The 24999-nt window shown below is 34.4% G+C and overlaps 1 protein-coding gene across 1 annotated transcript in view; it reads right to left on the bottom strand.

Annotated features, from left to right (window-relative positions):
* The window catches only part of LOC116088239, a 204696-nt gene that overhangs the window by 33727 nt on the left and 145970 nt on the right, over positions 1-24999 (bottom strand). Inside the window, exon 10 of the mRNA XM_031367023.1 lies at positions 21902-21985. Within this exon, the coding sequence (XP_031222883.1) occupies positions 21902-21985 (84 nt within the window). The remainder of the gene's footprint in view (positions 1-21901; positions 21986-24999) is intronic.

Raw genomic sequence — 24999 nt, 5'->3', positions numbered from 1 at the left:
CCAAACCAAGGAATTCCAAGAAACATTTTTTTGTGTGCTGAGGAAAGGAATGGGCATAGCAGACTGTGAAAGGAACTATCAAGTTATAATTATTAAGATACAATGAACCACTGAGAACACAAACACTAAAAATCAACAACACTATATTGATCACAACACACATATTCCAATAACTTTAAATATCAATAGTATCAATTTTTTAAGCAAAAGACAGGCTAACTGAATTAATCAAGACATAAAATTTATCTATCTGCTTCTTATACGCAACACATTAGTTTTAAAGATAGGTAGCATCAAACAATAAAATGATATATAAAAATACTAAAATTAAGTAGGACTAGGAGATAAGTAGATGTCACCATATTAATATCTGACAAAATAGACTTCAAACTAAAACCTATTAGAAAATTTAAAGAGGGATATGTTATTCTAAGAAAAAAAACCTAGTTAACCAAGAAGGGTTAACTATTCTAAGCATATATGTACCCAATTCGGGTGCACAATTTTATAAAAATAAGTACTGCTATTAGACATAGATTAACATCAATCCTTTAATAGTAGGTGCCTTGAACACCAAACTTTCTCCAAAAGTGTATCATCTAGACAAAAATAAAAAAAATCAGAATTGACATCATACAGCACATGAACTTAACAGATATCCACAGAATATTCTACCAGAACAGCAAAGAATTCACATTCTACTCAGTAGCACATGGAAACTTTTCTAAAATAGACCATATCCTGAGACACAGAACAAATCATTATAAAATAAAAATGACTAAAAGTCACTCCTTATATCCTATCTGACCAAAATGCAAAATAGCCTGCAGTAATACTGGAAACTGGCATGCCAGCAAACAGATATTTTGAAAATCTACAAACTCATAAACATTACACAACTAATTACTGAATGATTTTTTGGGTCAACGAAAAAAATCAAAGAAAGAAATTTCTGGAACAAAATGAAAATATAAACACAACACCACAAAATCTCTTGGACATAGTGAAAGCAATTCTGTGTGGTAAATTTATAGCTCTAAGTGCCTACATTAAAAAATCAGAAAAAGTACAAATAAATGGCTCAATGCTGCATCATATCAAGTAGATGACAAGAAATGATAAAAATCAGAGCAGAGGTCAATGAAACAAACAAAAACAATGGAAAGAATCAATAGATCAAAGAGCTACTTCTTTGAAAAGTTAAACAAGAGAGTACTCAAATTAAGAGAATCTGAACTGATCAGAGAAGCATAAGAGACATCAAAGAAATTAAGAAAGCAATAAGGAAATATAAAAACCTGTACTGTATGGCTAAAAGATACAAAATAAATAGATAATATCCTAAATTAGTCCAAACTCCAAAAATTAAATTAAGAAGTCAACAATGTAACAGACCATTAACAAATAAGGAGCCTGAAATACCAATAAAAAGCTTTCTAGCCAAAAAATAAAAATAAAAATAAAATAAAATAATCAAGTCCAGATGGATTGCATTTACAGTAAAATTCTTCTAACTATTCAAGGAAGATCTATAGCAAGTCCTTCTTAAATTATTTGAAAAATGAAATAAGGAGGGGTAGGAGGAAGAGGAGAGAAAGAAGCTGGAGCAATCAAGACAATAAAAAGAAATTAAAGGGATACAAGTAGTTAAAGAAGTCAAACTATGCCTACTTGCAGATGACATTATTAGAGATCATATATTAGAGATCATACATCAGAGATTCCCAAATTCTACCAGAAAACTTTTAGAAATGATAATTTATCAATGTGGCAGGTTGCAGAATCAAGATGCACAGCTCAACTGGTTTCCTACACACCAGCAACAGACACATATTGAAGGAGATTAAGGACACAGTCCCATTTTAGCCTCAGAGAAAATATATCAAAGAATCAACTTAGCAAGGAAGTGAATGACCTCTATAAAGAAAACTTTAAACATCTGAAGAAAGGGATAAAGAAAAAAACACAAGAAAATAGAAGGAATATACCATGATAATTGATTAGTAGAATTAACATAATGAAAATGACCACTTTACCAAAAGCTATGAACAGATTCAATGCAATTCCAGTCAAAACTACCACCTCATTCTTCACAGAAATAGAAAAAAAAGTTGTCCTAAAATTCATATGAAACCATAAAAATTCCAGATTAGGCAGCACAGTCCTGAGCAATAGTAACCCTAATTTAGACAATTGGTACCAGAATTGGGGTATTGATGTGACAGACCTGATCACATTGTTTTGGGGAGGGTTGTGGAAGGTCTTTGAAAGTTGGGCAGGAAGTCATTGAATGTGGGTTTTGGGGCTTGAAAGATAAGAATGTTGAGAACAGTGTAGACAATGGAGGCCTGGCTTTTGAAGTTTCAAAGGGAAACAAAGACTCTAATGGGCCCTTTTGTTAAACATCTTTGGTGTCTGATCATCTGGAACTGAAGAATCAGCTGCAATTAGACAAGAGACCAGAAACACTAAAATAAAACTTTTGTTTGCTGGAAAAATGGATGTTAGTCAACTGGAGCTGAGGAATTAGCAAGGACTAAGAAGAGACCAGCATCACTGAAATAAAATCTGGGAAATGTTTCCTCAAGGTCTACACACAGAAGCTGTGTTCCCAAGGCAGCCAAGGCTCTACTTTGTGCTAGCAGCCAAACTTGGTAGTGTAAGAGTCACCTAGATGGTACTGCTATTGAAGAGGTCATAGAGAGCAGTTGAGGCTAGGCACTGTGTGGCAGGGCTGGAGTTTCTGCAGAGAGCCGGTTAGAGGGTTACCAGTGAGAGTGCATACAACTTGGAGGAAAAGACCCCTGAATTTTTGGAGATGCCAGTACTATGGGATGATAAGCAAGAACAGCAACAACAGTGGAATGGAGGTAGTCAGAGCCCCAAAGGAAAGCTATGTGTACTGAAGATGTCAGAGTCAGAGAAGTGACCCAAGACCTTTGGAGACACCTAGAAGATTGTGAGTTAATCCCAGATACTGGACACTGAGTTATTTATACTGTTGTAGATGGTCTTTGCTCTATTCAGATTGTGACTGTGCTGGTTCTTCCCTCTTGAAGTGAGAAGTTATTTAATTTCTTTTTCATTTTATATGAGCCTACATATAGAAAGTTAAAACTTTTAAAGAGATCCTGGAGTTTTACTAAGACATTGTATTTAAAAGGAGACTGGATTTTCAGTGTTTGAAATGTTAAGACTGTGGGATGCTCAGAATATCAAATGTTTTCATATATGTGTATACACACATATGAATGTGAATATACAAACACACACACATACATCTACTCACAAAAACCAAACGTGAATAAACATACATAAAGAGGTGAAAGACCTCAACAAAAAATTTAAGAAACTTTATAATTAAAGCAGTAGAAGATGAAAAGACATTTTATACTCATTCATAGAAGAATCACTCTTGTGAAAAGGGTCACCCTACAAAAACAATGAATAGATTCAATATGATCTCAATCAAAATTACCACAATGTTCTTCACAGACATTTATAATAATCCAAAAATTAATTCAGAGACACAAAAGACAAAGGATAACAAAAGGATGATTATGGTATAAAAACAGAAATATAGATTAATGGAGTAGAATTCAGAATCCAGATATATTTATTCCATGCAATTATAGCTATGTGATATTTGTCAAAACCACCAAAACTATACACTGGAAAAAACCAACATCTTCAATAAATATTTCTGAAAAAACTGGGTTTTAGAAAGTATAACAACACCATTTAATCCTTTTCTCTTACCATGTATAAAACTCATCTCACAATGATTCTACATCCTCAGCCTAAGATATGATACCTTGAAATTACTATTGGAAAAAGGATTATGCTTCCATTTTTAGTCATAGGAAAGGGATTTCTAAATAAGATCTTGGTAATATAGGAAATGAGAGCAGCAACTGACAAATGAAATCTTAGGAAACTAAAACAGAAAAGGAAACTAACACAATGAACAGGCAGATCACATAATGAAGAAAATATCTTTGCTAGTAACACATGCAACAGAGAGTGACTATTTAGAATATAGAAAATTGAAAAAGCTAAACATTAAGAAAATAATGACATAACAAAGTGGGCTATAGAACTTGTCTAGTTTGTTATTGTTTTGCTGTTGCTATGATAAAACACCATGATGAAAATCAAATTGGGAGAGAAAAATATTTAGCTTATAGTTCTAGGCCATAATCCATCACTGGGTGAAGTTGGGGCAGGAAATGAGTCAGAAACCATGGAAGAATGTTGCTTATACTCATATACATATATACATATATACATATATACATATATACATATGTATATATATACACATATATGTGTGTGTATATATGTACACACACACACACACACACATAAATCAGGATCACTTGTCTAAAGATGATGCCTACAGTGGGCTGAGCCCTCTCACATCAAGTCAGTCACTCACTCACAGATACGGCCATAAATCAACATTATTGAGGAAATTATTTAATTAAAGTTCTTTCCCTTCACCAGATAATCCTATGTTGTGTGAAACTGAGAATTAAAAACTAAACTAGTGTGGTGGTATGAATGAGAAATATTCATCATAGTCTTAGGTATTTAAACACATGATCTTCTGTTGGTGGCACTGTTTTGGGGGAGTTTCAGTTGGTGCAAACTTATTTGAGGAGTATGTGACTGGGGCAGGCTTTGGGATGACAATACCTCTCTTCTAATTTTATCTCTATGCTTCATGTTTTTAGCTTTCTGTTCCTAACACCACACCCATTATCATATTGTTCCTAACATTGTCCTCTGGAAGTATAAGCTAAAGTAAACTCTTCTAAGTTGCCTTGGTCATGGTGTTTTATAATAGGCACACAAAAGCAACTAATACATCAGGGCAGGAACTGAACAAAAAATTCTTAGAAATTAAGAACCCAATGAAGGAATTAGAGAAAGGACTGAAGGAGCTGAAGGGGTTTCGCAACCCCACAGGAAGAACAATATCAACCAACCAGACCCCCCAGAGCTCCCAGGGACTAAACCACTAACCAAAGAGTACACATGGAAGGACGCATGGCTCCAGCCACATATGTAGCAGAGGATGGCCTTATATGACATCAATGGGAGGAGAGGCCCTTGGTCCTGTGAACGTTCTGTGCCCCAGTGTAGGGGAATGCCAGTGTGGTGAAGTGGGAGTGAGTGGGTGGGAGGGGGAGCACCCTCCTAGAAGCAGGGGGAGGGGGAGGGGATAGGGAAGTTTCAGAGGGGAAACTGGCAAAGGGGATGACATTTGAAATGTAAATACATAAAATATCCAATAAAAAAGCTCACACACAAAAATAAAATACTTTTAAAATGCTTAACATCCTTGGGTATCAGTGAATTCGATTAAAACTACTGTAAGATTCCATCTCACCCAATTCAGAATGGTCATCAGGAATATAAATGAGAGCAAATGCTGGCTTGGATGTTGCAAAAGGGGAACTACTATCCACTGTTATTGGGGAGTGTAAACGATTGCAGCCACTTTAGAAATAAGTTGTGAGAAAAATGTCGTATGTATACACAACAGAATATTACTCAGCTAAAAAGCTAAATTAGCGGGTGAATATGGAACTGGAAAAAAAGAAAAAGTAAGGTAACTCATGTCCAGAAATACATATCGTATTCTTTCTTATGTATATCTTAGCATCAAATGGCTTACTCTATGTGTTTAACTTGGAATACAACCAGAAGCTAGAAAACTAGAAAGAAATCTTTATGGTGGCACATTAAAAGAAGAGCATAGTAGATGTAGATTGTAAATAAAAGGAAAGTACAGAGTTGCAAAACTGGGCATTGCAAAAAAGGAAAGGAGGAGCAGAAGAAAATACCCGGAATTAGGTCAGGAGGGCTAATTCAAGGAAAGGTGCATAGAAACCTATTATCTTACAATATATTGGCTGAAATTATATTTGCTACTTAAAATATATTTGCTGAAAATTATGTATAATACTGACATATATGTATATATGCATTTACGTATGCATGTATACACAGCATAAATAAAATTATACTACCTAGAGTGATAATACCCAAGAGACATACCCATCTAACAAAATTCTAGTACAAGGCATGAGAAATCTTCATTTGAGCTGTTGAACAGATCAGTCCAAGAAACTGTTTTTGCCCTTAGTTGCCTCCCAGTAATTGAAAAGAAGCCTCTATTGCTAAAGGCTCCACAAACTTAGACTTGGAACCTGGAAGATATGAGTTGAAACTGACTTAAAAGCCTTCTATTTAAGGACTAGCTTTCATGGAACTGGAAGTTGATATGCAAACTGTTAAGGGAAGAAAGCAATTAGTTCTACTTAGCTGTCATGCCTGTGAATAAGTACTGACACAGCAAGATATCTGTACAGGTCATCAAGCTTGGTGGCAAGGGTCTGTACCCTGACTCATATAACAGACCCATCAACAAACTTTTTGACACAGATCACCATATATTTTCATTAAAAATAAAATATTTTTAAATATATTGCTGTTTACAGCTTTAGATTTAGTCCCACTTAATATACATCTAAACTCCACTAATTTACAATGTGGGTAAAATGTGAAATTAAGTAAGTTTCTCCTGCTTGGGATTACACTGTAGAAAAAAAGGTGCAATTGAGCCCTCATGTATAAAACCATCTCATTTGCTCCAGGAGTTTTCATGTTTACTCATCATTGTACATGAAGTTTTATATTAAACTACTGGGTTTCAAACAATTACAAAGTTAAAAAAGTAGTTTCTATTATATCTACTTAGATTTGCAAAACAGGCCTTCCCCACTAGTGAAGGACGCAAAATGGATTATACTTGGATTAACTTAAATAAATTTATTGTACGAAAATAATAAAGAATAGATTCAATAGAAATCTTCCTTTTGTAGTCAGGTAGGCCTGGGCCAGACTCAGCAGAGAGAGGAGTCCTCTGAGAGCCTCCAACCAGCATCTGACTGAAACAGAGGCAGAGACCCACAGCCAAACATTAAATGGAGCTCAAGAAATCTTATGGAAGAGTTGGAGGAAGAATGGACAGGCACAAACAGGATAGAAACTCCATAGGAAGACCAACAGTGCCAACTAAACTGGACTCTTGGGGATTCCCAGAAACTGAACCACCAAGCAACAGGCATACATGGATTGGACTTAGATTCCACCCCGCACATATGTAGTGAATGTGCCTCTCTCTGTGTCCTCATGTGGGGTCCCCCAATAACTGGAGCAGGGCTTACTTACACTGACTGTCGCCTGGCTGTGGATCCTACTCTCCTAAGTGGGCTATCTTGTCTGGACTCAGTGGGAGAAGGATATACCTAATCCTGAAGTGACTTGGCATGCCAGTGGGTTTGTACCCAATGAAGACGTCTCCTTAGAGGTGAAGGGGAGGAGTCATGGGGAAAGGCCATGTGAGGGGGGTACTTAAAGGAGAGAAGCTAGGATTGGGATGTAAGGAGAATAACTAAATTAATTAATGGAGAAAAAATTGAAAATTACAAGATAAAAAATACATCAACTGAGAAACTAAAGACTAACTGAAGCATTCATTAAGTTTTCCAAAATATGATTCATTTTGAAGAAATAAAACACTTTATAAAAATACATGTTTCTCTATACTAAGGTTTTAATTGAATATTTTATATATTTACATTTCAAATGTTATCTCCAATCCCGCTTCCCCCTCCAGAAACCCCCTTTCCCAACCCCCCTCACCCCTATTTCTGTAAGAATGTTTCTGCTCCCACCCACCCATTCCCACCTCACTACCCTGGCATTCCCCTACACTGGGGCATCAAGCCTTCATAGGACCAAGGGCCTCTCCTCCCATCAATGTCCAACAAGGCCTTCCTCTGCTACATATGTGGCTGGAGCCATGGGTCCCTCCAGGTGTACTCTTTGGTTGGTGGTTTAGTCCCTGGGAGCTCTGGAGTGTCTGGTTGGTTGATACTGTTCTTCTACCTAAGGGGCTGCAAACCCTTCAGCTCCTTCAGTTCTTTCTCTAACTCGTCCATTGGGGACCCCTTCCAATTTCCAATGGTTGGCTGAAAGTATCTGCTTATGGATGTGCCAGGCTCTGGCAGGGCATCTCTGGAGACAGCTATAACAGGCTCCTGCCAGCAAGCACTTCATCGCATCTGTAATAGTGTTTGGGTTTGGTTTCTGTATATGGGATGGATCTCCAGGTGGGGCAGTCCCTACATAGCCTTTCCTTGATTATCTGCTGCATACTATGTCTCCATATTTCCTCCCCCTTCTAAGAAGGACCAAAGCATCCACATTTTAGTCTTCCTTCTTCTTGAGCTTCATATGGTTTATGAATTGTATCTTGGGTATTCCATGTGTGTTCTTTTGTAATTGGGTACCTCATTAAGGATGATATTATCTAGTTCCATTCATTTGCCTACGAATTTCATGAATTCATTGTTTTTAATACCTGAGTGGTATTCCATTGTGTAAATGTATCACATTTTCTGAATCCATTCCTCTGTTGAAGGACATCTGAGTTCTTTCCAGCTTCTAGTTATTATAAATAAGGCTGCTATATGTTGTTATATGTTGGAGAATCTTTTGGATATATGCCCAGGAGTGAAATAGCTGGGTAATCTGGTAGTACAATGTACAATTTTCTGAGGAACCACCAGACTGATTTCCAGACTGGTTGTACCAGCTTGCATTCCCACCAACAATGGAGGAGTGTTCCTCTTTCTCCACATCCTCACCAGCATCTGCTGTCACCTGAGTTTTTGATCTTAGCCATTCTGACTGGTGTGAGGTGGAATCCCAGGGTTGTTTTGATTTGCATTTCCCTGATGACTAAGGATGTTGAACATTTCTTCAGTTGCTTCTCGGCCATTCTATATTCTTCAGTTGCGAATTCTTTGTTTAGTTTTGTACCCTATTTTTATTAGTGTTATTTGATCCTCTGGAGTCTAACTTCTTGAGTTCTTTGTATACATTGGATATTAGCCCTCTATCGGATGTAGGATTGGTAAAGGTCTTTTCCCAATCTGTTGGGTGCCTTTTTGTCCTACTGACAGTATCCTTTGCCTTACATAAGATTTTTAATTTTATGAGGCCCCATTTGTCAATTGTTAATCTTAGAGTATGAGCCATTGGTGTTCTGTTCAGGAAATTTCCCCCTGTGCCAATGTGTTTGAGGCTCTTACCCACTTTCTCTTCTATTCGTTTCAGTGTATCTCATTTTATGTGGAGGTCCTTGATCCACTTGGACTTGAGCTTTGTATAAGAGATAAGAATGGATCAATTTGCATTCTTCTACATGCTAACTGCCAGTTGAACCAGCACTATTTGTTGAAAATGCTGTCTTTTATCCATTGGATAGTTTTAGCTCTTTGTTAAAGATCATGTGACCATAGGTGTGTGGGTTCTTTTCTGGGTCTTCAATTCTATTCCATTGATCTTCCTGCCTGTTACTGTTCCAATACCATGAAGTTTTTATCATGACTGCTCTGTAATACAGCTTGAGGTAAGGGATGGTGATTCCCGGAAATTCTTTTATTGTTGAGAATAGTTTTCACTATAATGGGATTTTTGTTATTTCAAACGAATTTGAGAATTTTCTCTTTCTTTCTCTGTGCAGAATCGAGTTGGAATTTTGATGGAGATTGTACTGAATCATGTAGATTTCTTTGATAAGATGGCCACTTTAACTATGTCAATTCTGATGACACATGAGCATGGGAGATATTTCCATCTTCTAAGGTCTTCTTCAATTTATTTCTTGAGAGACTTGAAGTTCTTGTAGAAATCTTTCACTTGCTTGGTAAGTGTTACACCAAATATTTTATATTATTTGTGACTATTATGAATGGTGTCATTGCCCTAATTTCTTTTGCAGCCTATTAATCCTTTGAGTAGAGGAAGGCTCCTGATTTGTTTGAGTTGATTTTATATCCTGACACTTTGCTGAAGTTGTTTATCAGGTTTAGGAGTGCTCACTTAGCATATTTAGGGTCATTTAAGCATTAGTATTATATCAACTACAAATAGTGATAATTTGACTTTTTCCTTTCCAATTCGTATCCCTTTGATCTCCTGTTGTTGTCTAATTGCTCTGGCTTGGACCTTGAGTACTATATTGAATAGGTAGGGAGAGAGTTGGCAGCCTCATCAAGTCCCTGATTTTAGTGGGATTGATTAAAGTTTTTCTCCATTTAGTTTGATGTTGGCTATTTGTTTGCTGTACACTGCTTTTACTATATTTAGGTATAGGCTTTAAATTCCTGATCTTTCCAAGATATTTAACATGAAAGGGTGTTGAAATTTGTGAAATGCTTTCTCATCATCTAATGAGATGATCATGTGGTTTGTTTATATAGTGGATTACATTAATAGATTTCCATATATTAAACCATCCCTGCAATAAAACCTACTTGATCATGGTTAATGATCGTTTGGATGTGTACTTGGATTTGATTTGCAATCATTTTATTGAGTATTTTTGCACTGATATTCATAAGGGAAACTGGTCTAAGTTCTCTTTCTTTGTTGAGTCTTGTGTAGTTTAAGTATAAGCATAATTGTGGCTTCATAGAATGAATTGGGTAGTGTTCCTTGTGTTTCTATTTTGTGGAATAGTTTGAAGAGTATTGATTGGTATTAGGTCATCTTTGAATGTCTGAAAGAATTCTACACTACATCCTGGGGGATTTTTGGTGGGAGACTTTTAATGACTGCTTCTAGTTCTTTAGGGGATATGGGACTGTTTAGATGGTTTATCTAATCCTGATTTAACTTTGGTACCTGGTATCTGTCTAGAAAATTGTCCAGTTCATCCAGATTTTCTAGTTTTGTTGAGACTAGGCTTTTGTAGTAAGGTCTGATAGTTTTTTGAATTTCCTCAGTTTCTGTTGTTATCTCTCCCTTTTCGTTTCTGATTTTATTAACTTGCATATTCTCTATGTGCTCTCTGGGCAGTGTGGCTAAGGATTTATCTGTCTTGTTTATTTTCTCAAAGAACCACCTCCTGGGTTTGTTGATTCTTTATATAGTTCGTTTTGTTTCTACTTGGCTGACTACAGCCCTGAGTTTGATTATTTCCTGCACTCTACTCTTCTTGTGGTGTATTTGCTTCTTTTTGGTCTAGAGCTTTCAGGTGTGTTGTCTAGCTGCTAGTGTATGCTTTCTCTAGTTTCTTTTTGGAGGTACTCAGAGCTATGAGTTTTCCTCTTACCACTGCTTTTACTGTATCCCATAAGTTTGTGTATGTTGTACCTTCATTTTCATTAAATTCTGAAATGTCTTAATTTCCTTCTTTATTTCTTCCTTGACCAAGTTATCATTGAACAGACAGTTGTTCGGCTTCCATTTGTATGTGGGCTTTCTGTTGTTTTTGTTGCTATTGAAGACTAACCTTAGTCCTTGATGATCTGAGAGGATATATGGGATCATTTAAATCTTCTTGTATCTGTTGAGGCCTGTTTTGTGACTGAGTATATTGGCAGTTTTGGAGAAGGTACCATGAGGTGCTGAGAAGAAGGTATATTATTTTGTTTTAGGATGAAATGTTCTATAGATATCTGTTCCATTAAATCCATTTGTTTCATAACTTGTTAGTTTCACTGTGTTTGTTTAGTTTCTGTTTCCATGATCTGTCCATTGCTGTGGGTGGGGTGTTGAAGTCTCCGACTACTATTGTATGAGGTGCCATGTGTATTGAGCTTTAGTAAAGTTTCTGTTATGAATGTGGGTGTCCTTGCAATTGATCATAGATGTTCAGAAGTGAGAGTTCATCTTGGTAGATTTTTCCTTTCATGAGTATGAAGTGTCCTCCCTTATCTTTTTTGATAATTTTGGTTGAAAGACAATTTTATTTGATATTAGAATGGCTACTTTACCTTGTTTCTTGGGACCAGTTACTTGGAAAAAAATTACAGCCTTTTATTCTGAGGTAGTGTTTGTCTTTCTCACTGAGATGCATGTTCTACATGTAACAAAAAGCTGGGTCCTATTTATGTATCCAGTCTGTTAGTCTATGTCTATTTATTGTGGAACCGAGTTCACTAATGTTAAGAGACATTAAGAAATGACAATTATTCTTTCATGTTATTTTTGTTGTTTAAGGTGGGATTCTGTTCATGTGGATATGTTTGTTGAAAGAAGACTAATTTCTTGCTTTTTCTAGGGTGTAGTTTCCCTCCTTGTTTTGGAGTTTTCCATCTATTATCCTTTTAGGACTAGATTTCTGGAAAGATACTGTGTAAATTTGTTTTGCCATGGAAATTTTCTTCTATAGTTTTGTTTAAGATATTTACTGTTCATTTAAGTTGGGACTCTTCCCTCTCTTCTATACCTATTATCCTTATGTTTGGTCACCTCATTGTGTTCTGGATTTCCTGGGTGTTTTGGGTTAAGAGCATTTGCATTTTGAATTTTCTTTGACTGTTATGTCAGTGTTTTCAATGGTATCTTCTACCCCTGAGATTCTCTTCTATCTCTTGTATTCTGTTGGTGATGCTTGCATCTATGACTTCTGATGTCTTTCCTACGTTTTCTATCTCCAGGATTGTTTTCTTTGTGATTTCTTTTTTGTTTCTATTTCCAGCTTTAGATCCTGGATGGTTTTCTTCAATTCCTTCACCTGTTTTGGTGGTATGTCCCTGTAATTCTTTAAGGGATTTTGTGTATTTTTTTTAAAATGGCTTCTACTTGTTTATCTGTGTTCTCCTGTATTTCTTTAAGGGAGCTACTTGTGTCCTTCTTGAACTTCGTTAACATTAACATGAGATGTGATTTTAAATCCGAATCTTGTTTTTCTGGTGTGTCAGTTTATCTAGGTCTTGCTGTGGTTGGAGAGCTGGGTTCTGATTATGTGAAGCAGTCTTGTTTTCTGTTGCTTAGGTTCTTGTGCTTGCCTTTCACCACCTTGCTATTTCTGGTGTTAGTTGGTCTTGCTGCCTCTGAGTGGAGTTTATCCTTCCTTGGGCCTGTGAGCCTGTAATTTTAGGTTGATCAGCCCTCCTGGGGAGATCAGCTCTCTCTTCTGGCAGGATTTGGGTACAGAGAGCTGTGGAACAGCTTTAGCTGTGGGGGATAGATGGAGACCAGTAGCTCTATATTAAGTTTTAGTGTGTGTGTTTGTGTGTCTGTTAGTCTGTCTGTAGGTCTGTCTGTCTAGGTCATAGAAGCACTTTCAAGAATAGGAGCTCTACCTTGACCATGTGGGCCCTGGGAATCGAACTCAGGTTGTCAGATCTGGCTGAAAATGACTTTACCTGCTAAGCCTCCTTAGTCTTTTATTCTGAATTTTAATTAGGTCTCTGGATATTAAGAGAGTTATTTGTAAAGAAACTCAGAATGGAAAAGTTTCACAGGTTCAGCCATGTCCCGTTTGCTTTTTACAATGTACCTGTCTATGTAGTCCAGGCTAAAATGTTGGAAATATAAGCATGCAACAGCATGCCTAGATTGGTCATATTTGTAAAATATGCATCAGACCTGTTATATTCATAAAGCCTATAATAAGGAAACAGGTGAGCCAACTGTGGTAATTCCAGGTCTTGTTGAGAGGACTTATTTAGCCAGAATCAGGCTGACTCCATGACAGGCAGCAAACTGACAGTTTGGAAGACCAGGTATAAGCTTCTGTTTTCCAGAAATGATAATATGCATCACCCAGATCTAGGAACCTATGGTCAGCCAACCATAGCCACAGGCAGCCAATATGAGGATACCTTGTCAACTGGCCTGAAGTAATAATAGGTAGCTAAACTAGGTAAGCAATCACCTGGGTAGTCTCCAGGACCTAGCCAATTAAAGAATCAGTCAGGCCCCTAGAGATAGAGCTAAACAATCAAGGTAAAAGGGCACATACCCCTCCCTGGAGTTCCCCTAACTGACAATAAAACAGGGCCTGAAAGTCCATCAGATGAGATGCCTGAATGCAGAAAATTCAGCTGAATAAACACTCTGCTTTTGCATACCATTTGTGTCTAGGGTATCATTCTTTGGTGATTCTTGGACCCTAACATTGGGAGACTAAGGAAGGCAAAAAAAAAATCCTAAGTCTCAGGTCAGCCTGTGTTATAAAGAGAGTTCCTGCTTATTATAACATATAATACACACACACACACACACACACACACACATATAAATACACACATTATATATGTATTATAAATGTTATATATATGTTGTGTGTGTATATGTTATACATACACACACACACACAAACCAAAGGGGGTGAACACTAAAACAAAGTAGATGACAGGCATGTCAACGAGAAACATGCACTATCATGATTGAACTAATTCCAGGATAATAAGGAATTATGAAAGTTTAGTTCATGACTTATGTTGAGATATTCAAGTATAAAACAATTCACTGCCACAAAGCAATAGGAGAATAAAATCAGCAATCCTAGATCATTCTAGTAAAAGCATGCTTTTTATAAGGACAGAAAATATGTCTTCAGTATCTTTATAACATGTTAGTAAAATTGCTGTCTAATTCATATATAATCTATTATGAGTTTTATAACTCTATGTACTTCAAGATACAGTTTTAAAGTGATCAAGAACACATCTGGTGAGGAAGTTTTGTGAGTAAAGCCTTCAATTTTGACCCCTTCAGTTTGATCCTCAGGACAAAGTCATAGACAGATCCAAATATCTGCTAGTTGTCATTTAACTCCACATGTACACAGTGGCACTTATGTATAAACACACACACATAAATTAATAAATAAGAATAAATAAACACATGTAGTAAATTTTAAAGAAAGAACAGGAAGTCATAACAACTGGTCTATAGTAAATGAAAAGTAATTTTAAAAAGGAATTAAACACTATCATAACATTTACATATGTATAGTTTATCATTTTGCCAGTAAAAAATCTTTTCTCTACCACCTTTTCTAAATGTATAATTATTTTAAAAGTTTTAAAACGTGTAATTTATTAACCTGGGGTAGGGGACAATGGAAAAAGAGAAGAGAGGGAAAGTAGATGGGAGCAAAGGAGAAAAGAGAAAAAGATACAGACAGAATGTGAGAACCTATCATTTGGACCTAAGTCATTTTAAATTTTAAGATCCTAAACTAGTGATATGTATCTCATGATTTCAGACTTCAACTTTAATGCTAAATGTACCTTTATGTACCATTTTGGATATATGTACCTAGTCAGTACAGCAAGCAATATTATGATATACATATATATGTTACTAAAGATGTCCTATGTCTCTGTCAAGGTAGCAAACTGAAGTTTTCTCAGCCAATCTTTAAATATTCATGAATTTTCACAGGACACCTCTATAAATAATTTAATAAATTCTCAATGGGGAAATATGCTTCATTGCATTCAACCTTAATTTTTGAAACTGAATGACTGAAAAATGGCCAAAGAAAATCTCAACTGAATCTAGACAGATAGTAATTTGCCACAAGAGAAGCGGTATCTCAAAAGGATTAAGAACCTACAGGTCACATCTGCTTTCTCTGATCTAACTCTTGTTTTACTTTTTTTGTCTGTACTCTGCAAACACAACCCAAATGACATTTCTAAAGTGAAACTTGGATATCTCCATGTTTTATACACTATAATGCATGAAATTATTCATAGAATATTATATGGATAGTGAGTGAACTGGAAAAAATTGTGCTTAGTATGGTCAGAGACCTCCCTTGATTTGATAAAAACAAAGCTCCTTCGTTGAAGGAAGTTATATCCTGATAGCAAGGTTATCTCTTAACATAAAAGAAAAACAGTACAGTGCAACATATGAAGACAAAATTTTATGACATTATAAATATAGCAAGTGGGTGTCAAAGAAACATCATGATAAAGATAGAATATTGAAAAGACATCAGAATTTAAATTATAAAACAAAAGTAATTTGACATTTTTGGTGACAATGGTTAAAGAAAAATAGTAATGAATAAAGGGGATTCTAAAGAAAATATCACATTATAACAAGAGCAATACATAGATAGACAGAAAGATAATACAAAAATGGAATTAGAGATATTAGGAACACAGGGGTAATAAGTGTAGCAATTTTAGTGGATATGTTCACTTATAAATATAAGTATTTGGAATTAACTTTCAGATAAAGGACAGTAGCCCTAAAGAAAATAATGCTAACAAAGTGTTTACAGAACAAATGGGCTTTTTTTTTTGAAATATATAGAATAAGTAATTAGTTTAGAAGTTATTAGCTTTTAAATTTGTGCTTCATTTATAATGACAACAGAGGCTAGGCAGGTAGTAAGAGATCACTGGAGAAAAGTGGATCTTACAAAGAAGGAGAAATAGAATATAATGTTATAAGAGGATAAAAAGGAGACAAGAATAGGAGAGGTAAATGACGAAGGAGATAGGAAGGCAGGGTAACAGAGGGAATTTGGGGAGGAATAACTAACAACGAAGTCCAGTTGAAAAGCAGCATAAAAACTGTTAGAGTAAAGAATATATTCTACTTGTGTGTGTGTGCAAGAGAGAGAAAGAGAGAGAGAAAGAGAGAGAGAGAGAGAGAGAGAGAGAGAGAAAGAGAGAAAATGAGAATGAATGTGAATATATATTGATAAAAACAAAGAAGGAACTTTGTTTTTATCAACCCAAGGGAGTTCTCTGACCATACTAAGCACAATTTTTTCCAGTTCAATCACTAGCCATATAATTTTCTATGAATAATTTCATGCATTACAGTGTATAAAACACACACACACACACACACACACATGTATGGAACGAAATTTAAGTAGAGCCATCATATAATGGGGGAGACCAGGTACTAACTAGACAGCTTATTCTACTAAGTAAAATTCCCAGTACTTAGGTGTTCAGATATTGGAAAAAAGAGGCTGCAGTGATCCCTCAAACATCACAGGTTATTGCCAATGTTACTTACTATCCTCTACAACCTGACTGCAGGACCCTATTGCTAAAAACACTACTTATATATGGCACCAATCATGGAGAAATATATTTGCTGTCCAATTAGAAGTTTCATCTCTACTGTTTAGCATTCAAGATGCTGAAAGGTACTATATACACTACTGGAGGAGAAAAGTAATCATTAATATCACCTAATTACAAACTCTAAGAACTTACAAAAGCACATATGTACAAGATATAAAAGCACAAATGTTTTAGGAATAACCAACCATTTTTTTTAATGAATTTAAAGTTGTGAGATGGAACCCGTATCGAACATTGTTAATGTGGCCAAGAATATGAGAGTAGATAGGTCATGGGCCCTAAGGAAAAATCAACTACTATTATTCTGCTAAATGAACATAGCTATTAAACTATAGGAATGTTATATTGTTATATCTATACATCAGTACATTGCTTATCCATCATCTGAGAAGCTGTTTATTATAGTAGTTGGGAAATAACACAGAGACTTGCGACTGGACAATGTGCAGGCAGTGAGAGACTTCGAAGCAGTCAAGCACAAATTGGATGTCTTTATCAACCTCCTCCCTTCAAGGACTACACATATATACATAAGAGGAAGTAGAAATATTTTTAGAGCCAGAGGTGGTGGATGACTCTAAGCAAACAGTAAAACAGGGCCAACACACACATAAAATCAGAGACTGTTACAGCCTATACAAGAAAATTAGTTTTTTCCAAGTGACACTGGGTATGACAGCCCATGATCAGGAGTTGTAAGAAAACACAAAATGGACTCCTTATTTTGCATGTGTATTTTTTGTGTATATTTTTGTTTGTTTGGTATTTTTGCATTTTTTTGCTTGTTTTGAAGTTTTTCTTTCAAAAAAGACAAAGAAAATGTAGTTTGGTGGATAAGGAGGTAAAGAAATCCTAGGGAAACTTGGTTGTGGGAGAATAGGATCAAAATATATTGTATCAAAAAATTTTAGTCCTGGAACCATGGTTTATCAGGCAAGATCACTGACTGTGGATCCAAAGGACCCAGGTTCAAGCCCCAGCTACTGCTTGATGGCTCACAGCCTACTTAACTGTCATTTAAAAAAAAAATCTAAGCCAGTAACTTAAAATAAGCCTGTGAAATGTGAGATCTATATAAAACTGTATTTTATAACAAGAAATAAATCTTGGAAGCTAGATGGAATTTTTAAACATAATAGACAATATTAGTAATAAGAAAGTTTACTAGCACCGGGCAGTGGTTGTGCACGCCTTTAATCCCAGCACATGGGAGGCAGAGGCAGGTGGATTTCTGAGTTTGAGTCTAGCCTGATCTACAGAGTGAGTTCCAGGACAGCCAGGGCTATAAACAGAAACCCTGTCTCAAAAAAGAGAAAGGTACTAGAAAAATATCTGTAATTAATATTCATGCTTATATGATGTTCATATTTGAAGCTACTATCACCACAAAGTACAAAAATTCTGGTTTCTAGCAAAAGCTGACTCCCATTCAATTAAGAATGTATTTTATGAAATCCTAAAAATGCAAGAGTAGGGAGGATATGAATAGACACATCTCTTTTGAGAGAAAAAGTACATGGTCAGAATATATAGGCATGCTATCAAACTATAAACAGGAGAAACCTGTGGCTGATGCTACTATTAATAAGAAAACCCAGGAGAACACTGTGATTGAATTTGAAAACCATTTTTGACAACTTGCAAACTATTTCTCATAACTACTATCATGTTGTTTGTTGCCATTTTTCTATGTCATTAAATATTCATATATCCTAAAAGGCAAAATCATGTAGCAACATGCTTCTCAATTAATACAACAGGGAAGCATAGGGATACATACCAGTATAATATAAACAAAATATTGCTTTTGTTAGAAGTACAGATGTTAAAAGGGCAATATTTTTTCAGTATGGAAATTGTAAAAACTGTCTGTGATAATGCAGACTTTGGAGATGGTTCAGTAGGTGAAGGACCTCTTTGCTAAGCCTGATGACCTGAGTTTAATCCTCAGCATCTACACAGGTGAAGTAGAGAACCAACTTCTTCAAGGGGTCTTTGATCTCCACTCACACACTGTGGTATACCTCTCCTCCCAAAGAAAGAAAGAAATACCATTCAAATAAAAGATAAAAATAAAAGGAAGAATTAAATATTTCACTTCTGTATATCACCTTTTTAGAAATGTAGTTAGCAAGTACCAAAAAATGGTGTTGATAATTTTTGAAATAGATATTAAGTATCAGTGCTTTTCCTCGAAGCCACTTAATTTTTTAAGATATATGAACCAAATTAGGACTGTTTAATTTCCTTTAAAGCTTGCTATTTGGCATGACAAATACCTAATTATAAATATAAGCAAGTCTTAAATACTTCATTATTTTTGACACCATACAGTTTCTGTAGAACTATAGTCAACCATGTTGTTATTTAGTAAATATAAATTATATAATGATACAACTGCTACCATGTTCTTTTATTATTATGCATTCAAGTCTAAGGTGGCTAGATAGAATTTATTATCTCTTAATGTTACAGTTTAATATTAGTTTATAGAGGAATGCAAATAAGATAACTATATGGTATCTGAAGTTGTTTCTATTAAAGCATCTAAACTATTCTCTTAGTAAATGTTTTATTTTACTTATGAAAAATTTTACTTGGTAAATGTTTCTAAACATAGGAGAAAATAGTTATGCAATTAGTAAATTTACTGTTTACGTATGACTGGAGGCTTGAATAATTTAATTAGTAGATGTACTTTCTTGTCAGAGTTGTCTGAAAGTATTTTAAATGTGTCCTTTATGTATTTGAACACTGGAAGAATAAGAGATTTTACATCTCTAATATAAAAGTCTGAGGTTTCTTTCTATAAAGTACAAAGAATGCAGTTGTTTGAATAAAATAAATATAATTCACTGTGCTTATCAAGAGAACATTTGTCTCCTATTTTCTGAATCTGGTGGGCCAATTAAGACATTTGATTTAGTCATATGTGTTCTTAGAATTTTGTCCTGCCTACTGGAAGTGATAATTTTTAATATTATCCCTTTACTTCTTCCCAAACTGAACTTTTGGCTTGCCTCACAGCAAAATTAATAACATGTCTTGAAGTAATTTTTAACTGTGTTTAACCTGCCTATAAGAAGACAGCCAATAGTATAACAGCCAACCTCACTTGCCTCAGATATTCCCTGCAATAAGCTTTTGTAACCTATAATATAACACAGCTTTTATATTTTGTTATATACTTATATATTATTTGTATGTATTTTGTTACGACCTAGAGTATTGTGTATGTATATGCATATGTATGTGTTGTTAATCAGTAGCCAAAAGCAGCCAACAGGCTGTAAGCAACCTTGTACAAAAAATATCTGCCACGGTTATTAAGAGAAACCTTTGATATAGCCTGATCATATATTTTTTCAGTACTGTTTAGTAATCTGGGTCAGTATGTAAGTAAAATGACTTCTTCTCATGTAAAGCTGTTAAGAACTTCTATAAAGAATCTTTCATTCCTTTCCCATGCCATTTTTTTGGTGCTGTTCAATAAATACATCTCAAAACCCTTTGTTAGGTGCATACAGAGAAGTAGAGAATTCAAATTTGGGCTCATTCTTGGTCAAATTAATCTAAAGAAGAAATAAGTATTTTTATTTCTTAATGCATTATTTATTTATTTTTGTGTCCTAGAAGAAACAGTTGGTAAGTTACTGAAGTACCCATCTATAGAAGAATTTTAATCTAGTAACATGGGTGCTCTGGTGAGGAATCACATTCAAAGACCTTCTAGGTCTATGTGATCTGGCTGGAATACAGGAACATCGTAAGTAATTTTAATCCCTCTGGTTGGAATATAGACATGCCTTTAGTATACACCTTTAAACCCTAATGGTGAAGTAAAGTTAGTTTGCAGAAGAAAGATGCCATGTTTGAAAGTGGCATCTAATTGAGGGTCAGGCAATGTAAGGAATCAAGGAAAGAGCTGACAGAATGAATTAGAGATATATGCCCAAATTTCATGAGAACAGCTCAGGAAAGAAATATGACTTAAGAGAGCAGTGCAGAGAGAATGGTGAAGGTCAGCAGATTTTTGTTTGGTGCTTTTGTTTGTTTGGTTTATGTTTTTTGTTTTGTTTTTAATCACTACAGTGTTATAGAGACCATTGTAGGTTGCAGAGAGAACAACATAATGTCAATTACATCCGATGAAATTTTACACCCATTCACCCACCTGTCCACTCAACTTTTCATCTGTCTAATCTTCTATCCTTCTATCCATCCATCCTGTCATCCATATTTCCATCTTTCTATTCATCCATCCATCCATCCATCCATCCAACCATCCATCAATGTTTTTATTCATTCAACAAGCATTAATGTCCTACCTTTATAACACCATTATTAAATGTTGTAATTAGAGAAACTAATAGGAAAAATGTTTCAGACTTAGGAGAATCCAGTGTGATGAGCTTATTATTTACATATTATTATTATTTATATAGTATTATATGACTATGAGGTACAAACTGACTAATTCTTCCTAAGGTTTTGGGCAAAATTTCAGAAAAGAACTAATATTTGAGCTTCAAGAATATTGTATAATGAAAATAATTAACAAAGCAGAGAAAGAATAAGAAGAAGCTAAAGAAAAATAGAAACACCCAAAGAGTTAGAACACATGGCATGTCAATGAAGATGGGAGTATTTATATACGGCTAGTGATTCATAGGAGTTGAGGTTGAAAGATCATAAACTTACCACAGATGTGTATGTTATACTAAGGCATTAAGCTACTAAAATTAATTTATATACACAGAAGCAGGGCTGTTAAAACTGACTTCTTAATATAGACCATGGTAGCAGCATGGTTTTATTTATATCCAAATAATACTATTAGAAGACAGATTTTTATCTAGGTCTCTAAAGTCTAGTAACATGTGGAACATCTTTTAAGCCATAAAGTTTATCCCTCATAGTCAATTTCTCAATACTTGCAATTGATTTAAGTTACCTACCACTGATAGATGTTGAATGAGTGGTGAATAATCAGCTTTGCGTTTCACTGAAGAACTCACTGTTGCAGGTTCAGTTGTAATTGGCTAAAAGCAAAGGTAAAATAAATGTAAATACAGACACAAATCTGGTACAAAAAGGAAACCCTAGTATTTATAGGCCCAGACAGCTCAGTTAGCATTTTTAATATTTCCATAAAATGTCATTTCATAAATACATGTACACTGGTATACATAAAGAGTGCATGAAAAAAGAGAACTTATATATTAGGCATTATTCTGAGGGTTTAGGGCATATAAGCTCTTTAAATCCTTTTAACAACCTTATGAGGTAGGTACAGTTATTATAGATATGAAGAAACCAAGACATGGAGAAGCAATTTAATCTGGTCAGTAATTCAGTTATAGAATTGAGGTTTGATCTCAAGAAGCCTAATAATGGAATTGACCCTTTTAACACTAAACCAATTTAATAAATTTAGAAGTCCAAATTTAACACCATCATGTGAAATGATTTGAGAATTTTCCTATAAAACATAACAATTACCAGTTTCTATTTTACTGCTTTAGAAATATTAAATTATTTAGTATAGCTTAGTGTTATATTTATTTGGATATATTAATGAGTATATTACAGAAAATATATTTTCTTCCCTTGAATTTCTGGAAAACTGCTTAACTAGTAAACTTAAAGTAGATAAATGGCTATATATCAAAGTATTTTATAATCCAGAAAAATAGAAAATTTACATCAAGATTTAATCATGCAGAAATAGAAACATAACTGATAAATGAGTAATATGTGTAAATGACTAACTAAAATATTTCATCAAAGAAAAGCTTAAAAACATATGGTTTGGCTGATGATTTTTATGAAACATGTAGAGGAAAATGCTACAAATTTTACTTAAATTATTTTGTGAAACTGATCAAAAAGTAAAATTTTCAAACTTATTCTACAAAGCCAGCCTTTTTCTGAGACCAAACAAAACAGTTACAGGAAAACAACATAAAAGAAAACTATGAACCAGTATCCTTAACTACTGTATGCACGTTCAACAAAATATTACCAAACCAAATAAAAAAGTATGAAATGTTATTTACTGTGACAATGTAGATCCTAATCTCCAAAAGGAGTGCAACATGAATGAATCAATAATAGTAAACACATAGCAAGAATAAATAATGAAACCATATAATCATCTCTGTAAGTAAAAAATCAGTATTTAATAAAATTCAACATAAGAATGATGAAAAATTAGGAACAGAAGGAAAATATTTCAGTATAATAAAAACATTCAAAATTTTAAAAATCATAATATTAAACCAAGTGGAGGAAAGCTAAAAGCTTTCTGTTTTAAAAGTGGTACAAGCCAAGGATATATATTACAAGTTCATCAATTTAATTCAATATACTACTGGGAGTCCTAGTTTGAATGGTTAATGCAAACAAACAAACAAAAAAACAAACAAGACATGAAATGGAACTTTTCCTAAATCAAATTGTCTATATTTGCAGATGGAGATCAATTTATATGTTAAGCAGTCCTAAGATAATGCATTAGAACAAATACATGTGTTCTTCTTCCCAGTGTTAGTGATTGATCATAGGGCCTTATAACGTTGGGAAATCAGTCTACTATTGATCTACATTCCTGGATACTAAGATTAATAAACTAGTTCATTAAGTTGTAACCCATATAACGAATACATGAAAATCAGTACCATCACCATATGCCACTTACAACAGCTACAAAAATTTAAAGTGTTTATGAAGAGATTTAATCAGGGCACTGAAAGATAAACAAAATTGAAAATATGGTATGTTGATGAAAGGAACTGTGCAATATGCAAAAAGGATAAGGTATATTATTATATTCCTAGATTGTGAGACATAGAAATATTAAAATGCCCAAGGTACTGCTACTCAATTTACAAAATCTTACAACCGCCTTTGACATGTGAATGATCTTTTTAACATGATGAAAAAATTCTAAAATGTTATTAGAACCACTGTAACTCTAAACAGCTAAATAATCTTGAGCAAAAAGAGCAAACAGGAGACATTACCACCTGCCACTACGGTCACTAAAACAGAATGATATTGACATAAAAAGAACTATAAAAATAAATGGCACAAATAAGTAACCTAGAAGTGAATCTATATATTTACAACCTAATGAATTTTGACAATCTTAAAAACCAACATTATGAAAGTATAGTATTTTCAGTAACTGATGGTAAGAAAGTTGTATGTCTACATTTAATTTAATATTACCCAACTCTTACTGCCTACTAGTTTCAAAAACATCAATATAAAATGACTCAAACACTTATATGTAACTCTGGTCTTAAATATAAGACCAGAAATGCATGAAACTATGGTAAGAAAAATGTGAGAAATAATTCACACAATTGGCAGGGCAAGGCATTTTTGAGCATACCTCAAAACCATAGTAAATAAAGATTTCAAAAAGGCAAATGGTATTGTAGCAAATAAAAAGCTGCTGTAATCTCCAGAGTAAAGAAATAAACTTACAGAACTAGAAAAATATTTGAAATTATTCATCCAATAAATGATGACAAGAAAAAATAAGGAACTCAAAATCTCAGTCACATATAAACAAACAGCCCATTAAAAATGAGCATTTGCTCACAAAGTTATTTCCTAAAAGACATTAACGTGGCAACATATATGAGAAAATACTCAATATTATTAATAATCAGAGAAATGAAAGTCAAAACCAAAGTGAGAAATCAATTCACTCCAAACAGATTACTACTATCAGTAAGATAAATGACAACACATGAAAATGTAAAATGGAACCCTTGAACACAGTTAATGAAAATGTAAATTAGCACAACTATTACAGAAAAGCAAAAGGATGTTCCTAAAATGTACACAACACAAAACAGAAAATATAACTTCGCAAGATCCATTAATCTAATTCCTCATTGTATATCCAAAGGAATAGAAATCCGTGGCAAAGACATAACTTCATCCTTATTCATTCATTGTAGCACTACTCACAAAAGCTAAAAAATGAAAATAACTAAAATTACCATGAATGGATGAAGTAAATGTAATATATACCCCTTCT

The sequence above is a fragment of the Mastomys coucha genome, chromosome X (genome assembly GCF_008632895.1).
Source record: "Mastomys coucha isolate ucsf_1 chromosome X, UCSF_Mcou_1, whole genome shotgun sequence".
NCBI classification, from domain to species: domain Eukaryota; kingdom Metazoa; phylum Chordata; class Mammalia; order Rodentia; family Muridae; genus Mastomys; species Mastomys coucha.
Note: the sequence above shows the minus strand (reverse complement) of the source record. Positions and strands in the feature narration are given on the sequence as shown.